The sequence below is a fragment of the Nanorana parkeri genome, unplaced genomic scaffold (genome assembly GCF_000935625.1).
Source record: "Nanorana parkeri isolate BGI_ZX_2015 unplaced genomic scaffold, ASM93562v1 scaffold3027, whole genome shotgun sequence".
NCBI lineage: Eukaryota > Metazoa > Chordata > Amphibia > Anura > Dicroglossidae > Nanorana > Nanorana parkeri.
The window spans coordinates 50776-60785 of NW_017309295.1; the positions used below are offsets into that span (position 1 = coordinate 50776).

Below are 10010 nucleotides of genomic sequence, written 5' to 3' on the forward strand. Positions count from 1 at the left end.
TGAGGTATCTTATCTCGGGGGGGGGGGGATTCCACATGGTTGGCTTTAGAATGGATAACAGACGCTCTTCGGAGAGGTCTCTGCTCTGCGATTTGGCGGGCTGCGGTTTTTTCCATGAGGTTGGCGGTGGTTTTGCGGTCTTTTCACTTGAAGAAGACAATGGGAATGAAGTCTGCGGGGAGCCCGGCCAGATTCTCCAACACTGCGTCCAACTTTCACAGCTCTGTACAGTAACCGCACTCGTGCTGCCAGCGTGTCTGCGACTCTTCCCATCAGCAGTTTTATTTTAGATCGCCATCATGCCGATTCATGTGGTACGGCACACGGCACGCAATGCGCTTCGCCCATCTCTACCACTTCTGGTGCTGGGTACTGCTCGGCATGCTTGCATCATCAGCTGATTAACTAGCATGGTGCCCCGGTGCTCAATAAACCTCTAACTGGAGGACATGGAGTTTGCTGGGTGACACTTTGTTTTCATAAAATATCTTTGTTTTCCTCTTCTTTTTTGTTCCATCTCAGTGCTGCTGATCTCCTGCAGCCCCTTTGCCGCTACTACCTGTCTACATGCACTCCAGTGACGGCTCCATGGCATTTCTCAGGGCGGGTTTCCTGTGGGTGACAACAGTGGACCATGTCTGTGCAATGTGTGCTGAAATGGCCACTTGTAGTCTCCATCAGAAGCCCATGTGACAGGGTGACAATACAGGCATCAACTAGGAGGCGGGGACAGGGACTCCACCCACTACAGGATGCCTGCAGAATACCGCCGGGGAAGGTGAATACCAGACCAGTCACCCTGCACAAGGAGAGAGAGAAGCAGTGAGCGGTCTTTATTACAGGAGGGGGCGGAGACTAGACCAGTCACCCTGCATAAGGCGAGAGAGCAGCAGTGAGCGGTCTTTATTACAGGAGGGGGCGGAGACTAGACCAGTCACCCTGCATAAGGCGAGAGAGCAGCAGTGAGCGGTCTTTATTACAGGAGGGGGCGGAGACTAGACCAGTCACCCTGCATAAGGCGAGAGAGCAGCAGTGAGCGGTCTTTATTACAGGAGGGGGCGGAGACTAGACCAGTCACCCTGCATAAGGCGAGAGAGCAGCAGTGAGCGGTCTTTATTACAGGAGGGGGCGGAGACTAGACCAGTCACCCTGCATAAGGCGAGAGAGCAGCAGTGAGCGGTCTTTATTACAGGAGGGGGCGGAGACTAGACCAGTCACCCTGCATAAGGCGAGAGAGCAGCAGTGAGCGGTCTTTATTACAGGAGGGGGCGGAGACTAGACCAGTCACCCTGCATAAGGCGAGAGAGCAGCAGTGAGCGGTCTTTATTACAGGAGGGGGCGGAGACTAGACCAGTCACCCTGCATAAGGCGAGAGAGCAGCAGTGAGCGGTCTTTATTACAGGAGGGGGCGGAGACTAGACCAGTCACCCTGCATAAGGCGAGAGAGCAGCAGTGAGCGGTCTTTATTACAGGAGGGGGCGGAGACTAGACCAGTCACCCTGCATAAGGCGAGAGAGCAGCAGTGAGCGGTCTTTATTACAGGAGGGGGCGGAGACTAGACCAGTCACCCTGCATAAGGCGAGAGAGCAGCAGTGAGCGGTCTTTATTACAGGAGGGGGCGGAGACTAGACCAGTCACCCTGCATAAGGCGAGAGAGCAGCAGTGAGCGGTCTTTATTACAGGAGGGGGCGGAGACTAGACCAGTCACCCTGCATAAGGCGAGAGAGCAGCAGTGAGCGGTCTTTATTACAGGAGGGGGCGGAGACTAGACCAGTCACCCTGCATAAGGCGAGAGAGCAGCAGTGAGCGGTCTTTATTACAGGAGGGGGCGGAGACTAGACCAGTCACCCTGCATAAGGCGAGAGAGCAGCAGTGAGCGGTCTTTATTACAGGAGGGGGCGGAGACTAGACCAGTCACCCTGCATAAGGCGAGAGAGCAGCAGTGAGCGGTCTTTATTACAGGAAGCTCCAAGTCTCACACTGGAAGAAGTAGACAAAGCTCACCAGGAAGAATACACATGACGCTTGTATGTGGATAATATCGGCTCATCCCGGAGTTCAGCTTTAATGTGTGAGAATAATAAAATTGTCTATCCCTGCACAGTGCAGTCCAGCGAGCCTCAGCAGAGAAGGACCTGGAGCTGCCGGTGTGCTTGCTGGTCACACAATGAGCTGGAAACGTTCCCTCGGCTGCGGGGAGACACCTGTATGAGCTCTGTGGGAGCCGCAGATCTGTACTGGGAATAAGCAGTGAGTTTTTTTCCTTGGTGAGGCGCGCACCTACGTGCGTATGTGTAATGAAAGCTGAAGCGGCCGCAGCTCTGTGGTAACGGAGTGTTCTGGTTGTCCCCTCGGTGGACCCAGGCTGAGATTTCCCTGCAATCTCTGAGCCCACGCTGCTTTTTATTTTCCTCTCTAATGCTTCGCAGACGGCTCTGCCCACGGGGAGCTCATGTACAGCTGGCAGGTTGAGCGCGGTTTATGTGTTCCCCGGAGACACCCTGGATCTCACCCATTAACCAGTGCCAAGATATGAGTGCAGAAGAGAAAGCGTCCGCTCCACCCATGCCGCAGCTCAACCCGTGAGCCCGTTTCTCTTCTTATTCAGCAAATGTTCAGCTCCGGAATAAACACACAAAGTCCAAGGTAGGACGCCGGAATCCCGCCAAGCAAGATACGCCTTATCTCTCTCACCGTCCAATGCCGCCACTTCTCGCTCTCCCCGTTTCCTCTATAGTACAATTGTGCTTAAATGATACCAAGTGACCCGGCGTGGTGCATGTGGCGTGTCGGCGCGGGCTGGGGGAGGCATGATGTTGGCATGCAGTATGAATCTCTCCCGTCCATTGTGCGGGCTCAGGATGAAGTGCGTGCCGGACGCTCAGAGCTTCGCGCTCTGATGAAGATGGTTTGGCAGTGTTTGTGTAGTTCAGCTGTGTGACTGGACGCAGGGAGATCCGGTGTTCTCCCAACAGCGCAGAACTTCGCCAACCTCGACTGGGATGCCGAAACACTGCGAGCCCGGTGACCCAGCCAATGTACAGATTGTCCCTATTACGGTTTCTGTTGGTCCCCCTCCATGTCTTCTACTCCCAGTTCAGCTTACACACGTGTTTCCATGAATGAAGCTTGCCAGACACACAGATCTGGGCACTCGATTCTCTATGATGTGCCAGTCGGGTTCCTGTGTGACCAGATTTTCATTGTCTTTGCTTGTAATGTGTGTCTGTGGCTTCTGCACTCTGCTCTCCGTCTTATTGAATAAGTAAGTGAACCTTCTCCATCCGGGAACGCTGCACTGCAGGCCAGGAATAGAATCACATTTTATCATTATAGTCTGTGCGAAGGCAACTTTGTTTCAATATGTATATAGTGGCGAGGGGCTAGAACCCCTGCGGGTGAGATTCACCCTCTCCATATGTTCAGCTGACCCTTGAGTTGTCACCAGAGCTGAGGGGAAATCCTCCAATGGGGACACCGGATCCTGTGACAACTCTCTAACATGGCAATTCTGTTCACTTACGAGAAGTTCCATCTCAATTCCTGTTGCATCCCCAGGACAGGAAATAAAACTTCCCCACCAGGTAACAAGCAGCAAAAAATAAGCGGAGAGGAGTTTTAGCCTTCCCGGCTCTAAGACTAAAGACTTCCCTGTATGTTCTGCTGCCAGGTCAGCATTCTCTATCACACATAATGTGTATGGTGGTGGGGAGGGGTCGTGGTATGATGCCCGCCATATAATGATCTCCCGGGTTGGGGCGCTTGGCCCTTATCATGATCTCCCGGGTTGGAGCACTTGGCCCGTATCTTGATCTCCCGGGTTGGGGCGCTTGGCCCGTATCATGATCTCCCGGGTTGGGGCGCCTGACCCATATCATGATCTTCTGGGTTGGAGCACTTGACCCATATCATGATCTCCCAGGTTGGGTCGCTTGACCCATATCCTGATCTCCCAGCTTGGAGCACTTGACCCATATCATGATCTCCCGGGTTGGGGCGCTTGACTGATATCATGATCTCCCAGGTTGGGGCGCTTGACCCATATCATGATCTCCCGGGTTGGGGCGCTTGACTGATATCATGATCTCACTGGTTGGAGCACTTGGCCCGTATCATGATCTCCCGGGTTGGGGCGCTTGGCCCGTATCATGATCTCCCGGGCTGGAGTACTTGACCCATATCCCGATCTCCTGGGTTGGAGTACTTGACCCATATCCCGATCTCCTGGGTTGGAGTACTTGACCCATATCCCGATCTCCTGGGTTGGAGTACTTGACCCATATCCCGATCTCCTGGGTTGGAGTACTTGACCCATATCCCGATCTCCTGGGTTGGAGTACTTGACCCATATCCCGATCTCCTGGGTTGGAGTACTTGACCCATATCCCGATCTCCTGGGTTGGAGTACTTGACCCATATCCCGATCTCCTGGGTTGGAGTACTTGACCCATATCCCGATCTCCTGGGTTGGAGTACTTGACCCATATCCCGATCTCCTGGGTTGGAGTACTTGACCCATATCCCGATCTCCTGGGTTGGAGTACTTGACCCATATCCCGATCTCCTGGGTTGGAGTACTTGACCCATATCCCGATCTCCTGGGTTGGAGTACTTGACCCATATCCCGATCTCCTGGGTTGGAGTACTTGACCCATATCCCGATCTCCTGGGTTGGAGTACTTGACCCATATCCCGATCTCCTGGGTTGGAGTACTTGACCCATATCCCGATCTCCTGGGTTGGAGTACTTGACCCATATCCCGATCTCCTGGGTTGGAGTACTTGACCCATATCCCGATCTCCTGGGTTGGAGTACTTGACCCATATCCCGATCTCCTGGGTTGGAGTACTTGACCCATATCCCGATCTCCTGGGTTGGAGTACTTGACCCATATCCCGATCTCCTGGGTTGGAGTACTTGACCCATATCCCGATCTCCTGGGTTGGAGTACTTGACCCATATCCCGATCTCCTGGGTTGGAGTACTTGACCCATATCCCGATCTCCTGGGTTGGAGTACTTGACCCATATCCCGATCTCCTGGGTTGGAGTACTTGACCCATATCCCGATCTCCTGGGTTGGAGTACTTGACCCATATCCCGATCTCCTGGGTTGGAGTACTTGACCCATATCCCGATCTCCTGGGTTGGAGTACTTGACCCATATCCCGATCTCCTGGGTTGGAGTACTTGACCCATATCCCGATCTCCTGGGTTGGAGTACTTGACCCATATCCCGATCTCCTGGGTTGGAGTACTTGACCCATATCCCGATCTCCTGGGTTGGAGTACTTGACCCATATCCCGATCTCCTGGGTTGGAGTACTTGACCCATATCCCGATCTCCTGGGTTGGAGTACTTGACCCATATCCCGATCTCCTGGGTTGGAGTACTTGACCCATATCCCGATCTCCTGGGTTGGAGTACTTGACCCATATCCCGATCTCCTGGGTTGGAGTACTTGACCCATATCCCGATCTCCTGGGTTGGAGTACTTGACCCATATCCCGATCTCCTGGGTTGGAGTACTTGACCCATATCCCGATCTCCTGGGTTGGAGTACTTGACCCATATCCCGATCTCCTGGGTTGGAGTACTTGACCCATATCCCGATCTCCTGGGTTGGAGTACTTGACCCATATCCCGATCTCCTGGGTTGGAGTACTTGACCCATATCCCGATCTCCTGGGTTGGAGTACTTGACCCATATCCCGATCTCCTGGGTTGGAGTACTTGACCCATATCCCGATCTCCTGGGTTGGAGTACTTGACCCATATCCCGATCTCCTGGGTTGGAGTACTTGACCCATATCCCGATCTCCTGGGTTGGAGTACTTGACCCATATCCCGATCTCCTGGGTTGGAGTACTTGACCCATATCCCGATCTCCTGGGTTGGAGTACTTGACCCATATCCCGATCTCCTGGGTTGGAGTACTTGACCCATATCCCGATCTCCTGGGTTGGAGTACTTGACCCATATCCCGATCTCCTGGGTTGGAGTACTTGACCCATATCCCGATCTCCTGGGTTGGAGTACTTGACCCATATCCCGATCTCCTGGGTTGGAGTACTTGACCCATATCCCGATCTCCTGGGTTGGAGTACTTGACCCATATCCCGATCTCCTGGGTTGGAGTACTTGACCCATATCCCGATCTCCTGGGTTGGAGTACTTGACCCATATCCCGATCTCCTGGGTTGGAGTACTTGACCCATATCCCGATCTCCTGGGTTGGAGTACTTGACCCATATCCCGATCTCCTGGGTTGGAGTACTTGACCCATATCCCGATCTCCTGGGTTGGAGTACTTGACCCATATCCCGATCTCCTGGGTTGGAGTACTTGACCCATATCCCGATCTCCTGGGTTGGAGTACTTGACCCATATCCCGATCTCCTGGGTTGGAGTACTTGACCCATATCCCGATCTCCTGGGTTGGAGTACTTGACCCATATCCCGATCTCCTGGGTTGGAGTACTTGACCCATATCCCGATCTCCTGGGTTGGAGTACTTGACCCATATCCCGATCTCCTGGGTTGGAGTACTTGACCCATATCCCGATCTCCTGGGTTGGAGTACTTGACCCATATCCCGATCTCCTGGGTTGGAGTACTTGACCCATATCCCGATCTCCTGGGTTGGAGTACTTGACCCATATCCCGATCTCCTGGGTTGGAGTACTTGACCCATATCCCGATCTCCTGGGTTGGAGTACTTGACCCATATCCCGATCTCCTGGGTTGGAGTACTTGACCCATATCCCGATCTCCTGGGTTGGAGTACTTGACCCATATCCCGATCTCCTGGGTTGGAGTACTTGACCCATATCCCGATCTCCTGGGTTGGAGTACTTGACCCATATCCCGATCTCCTGGGTTGGAGTACTTGACCCATATCCCGATCTCCTGGGTTGGAGTACTTGACCCATATCCCGATCTCCTGGGTTGGAGTACTTGACCCATATCCCGATCTCCTGGGTTGGAGTACTTGACCCATATCCCGATCTCCTGGGTTGGAGTACTTGACCCATATCCCGATCTCCTGGGTTGGAGTACTTGACCCATATCACGATCTCCCGGGTTGGAGTACTTGACTCATATCATGATCTTCCGGGTTGGAGCACTTGGCCCATATCATGATCTTCCGGGTTGGCGCACTTGACCCGCACTGGCCCTGGTCCATCTGCTGATCTCTGTGCACAAAGGTGATGGTGATATGAGGGTGCCCATATGTGCATTGTGGGGCACAGGATGTCTGAGACTGCCCGCACGCCTTGCCATCACATTAGCAAATTATATTTACAATAAATACTCTTCTGCGCGGCGCGGCTCCATTCCTGCCGCTGATTCCATCTGATCCTCCAAATGGTTTTCTCATGAATCAATCAGCGTTCATCTGTCGCACAATCCCGAGCGGTGAAGAGCGGCCAGCAGAGGGCATCAGTGAGGCACTTTGCCCCCAGTGCCAAGCTACAGGTGCTACAACTGACCAGCATCCTAATTGTGTGTCATAAAATATGATGAACACAAGTCTTTGTATATCAGCTTAGTCAATGGAGAGCAGACAGGCAGAAGTGTGAAGTCTGATCATAAAGATGACATTTGGTTGCTATGGGTTACTGCACTTTGTGAACAAGGCTTATTCATGAAAGGGAAACACTGCATTGCATTAACAAATATCCATTATTTTCCCACTTCCTGTGACAGTTACAGGGGTGGGACACAAACCATATAAGACTGCTGAAGGGGGTTCACAAAGATCAGCTATATTAGTCTGAGACTACAGGGTGACAACTCTGCTGTGCCATTTCACTGTGGCGTTGTCACCCTATTACAGGAAGTGGAACAGTAATGGACCTACTTGCAGGATTCAGACAAACAAAACCTGCTGTGTGAATGGTACGGAGACGCTGCATCATGATATCATTCCACTTTAAGAACGTGCATTTCCATAGTTACACGTTGCAATCTATCGTCTCCTGAGCGCTCTGGCCGCAGTAATACACAATCCGATTGGCGGGTGTGTGACACTGACATACTAAGCAATCCTGATATGATGTTTACACAGGTTCTGTGCACCTTTAATGTATATGCCCCCTCCCCCACCCTGATAAATGTTGCCCCAGTTGCTCCTCGCCTTTCCCAGGCACCCGCTTAATCCTTTCCAGCTATGCGGCGGCGGCGCTGGTCGTCTGTTTAGAGCATGCGGGGCCCACACGGCGCGGGTGCGCTCAGCTCCACCAACCGCTCGAGTAGTTATCAAAGCAGCGGAACAAACGGCGCTCAGACCCCGCGCTCCAGAGTCCCGCCGCTCGTCACAAACTACTTATTACATAAACTACAAATTCCTCCACGAGCTGCCTAATAGCCCAAAGAATGTCCAATCTCTGCTGAGCGGAGGGAGCGCTGATTATTATTACAACGTCTGGAGGTTCATGTGTCCCTGCGGCTTTAACAGCATTCTTATCTTTGTGCAACTTGTAAATCTGCTCCTCCCCGGGGCGGGGGGGGGGGGGGGGCACCCCGGGAAAAACACCCCGGAACACTGTATCGGCTCCGTATACACTCACATTACAATGTACCGGCTCTATACACACACACATTACACTGTATCGGCTCCGTATACACTCACATTACAATGTACCGGCTCCGTATACACTCACACATTACAATGTATCGGCTCCGTATACACTCACACATTACACTGTACCGGCTCCGTATACACTCACACATTACAATGTATCGGCTCCGTATACACTCACACATTACACTGTACCGGCTCCGTATACACTCACATTACAATGTTTCAGTCTTTGTCTCAGGTGATCAAACCCTGAGGATTGCAGCAAAATGCATGAAGGGTGCTTGTAAAAAGACTCACCTGTGTGAGGAAGCTCCGACAGAAGCAGCTATTCCCCCCACTCCTGTGCTGCCCAGGAACTAGTGTGGGGGGAATGGCTCCTTCCGTCACAGCCTTCTCACACAGGTGTTCTGCTCCATGCAAAATCCCCTTTTAAAAGTGGCGCCCTTTTTTCCCAGTCCCCGCATACCTGTTTGTAGGCGTCCAATAGGAAGCTGTTCCAAACACAGCGCAGTCCTTCGGGGGTGAGCATCCGGCGCCACTGACCCTGGCTGGACTTGGACCGGTTCAGCTGTAGGAGCACGTGCTTCACCAACACGACAGAGTCATAGAGAGCCAAGAAGAGGCAGTTAGAGAAGAAGCCGGGCAGGATCTGCAGAGTGATCAACAGGTCCACGCTGAGCAGACCCATGTTGGCAGCGTGGGAGCTCCCCCTCCCCCTGTGCCCTCAGTGCTGCCCCTCTCTACCTGCCCCCGCTGCCTGCATTCAGAGGGAATGAATGCCTTGCACTATAACAGAGGGAAGCAGCTAGGACAGGTGCCTGCACGCTGCTCAGCACAACTTCAGCTGCACTCTCTCATCACTCAGAAAGTTTGCTAAAAAGAAAAGAAAAAGTTTCTGTGAAGCTGCGGAGCCCAAGGTGGATGTGTGACCTGTCCCCCCTCGCTCTACCTCTGGCTCTGCCTCGCTCAGCTATCTCTGTTTGTCTCCGGATCTCCCCTCTGCCTCCCTCCCTCCCCTCTCTGTAGCCCTTTTATACAGTCCCAGGCTAATTGCTGCAATAAGAGAAATGAAAAACCCTAATCTTGCCTGTGATCTGCTGTTTGACGTCAGGGTAGGAGAGGGCATTAGTTTGGCTGGGGATGCTCTGAATAGGGAAAGAGCTGCTCAAAAAACTTGCAAGGCGGGACTTTCTTATTAAAGGAGAGGATAAGCCCGGCTCCTCCCTCCCTCCCATGCATCTCGCCGTCCTGAACAACTCACAGGCAGCTGGCACGCTGTACCTGACGAGTGAAAGAGGCTGGCTGCAGGAGGGGGCTCACCTGTGCGCGCTGCCAGTGCCACCTCGGACAGGACACCGGCCGGAGCTGCTCTCACACATTGCAAAAACGTATAAAATACGAGCAAGCTTTTATACAACAATG

At 52.9% G+C, this 10010-nt stretch overlaps 1 protein-coding gene across 1 annotated transcript in view; it reads right to left on the reverse strand.

Annotated features, from left to right (window-relative positions):
- DIO2 (deiodinase, iodothyronine type II) overlaps nt 1–9740 on the reverse strand; it is a 25366-nt gene extending 15626 nt beyond the window's left edge. Inside the window, exon 1 of the mRNA XM_018574533.1 lies at nt 9055–9740. Coding sequence (XP_018430035.1) covers nt 9055–9276 — 222 coding nt within the window. The 5' untranslated portion in view covers nt 9277–9740. The remainder of the gene's footprint in view (nt 1–9054) is intronic.
- Nucleotides 9741–10010: the final 270 nt, after the last annotated feature.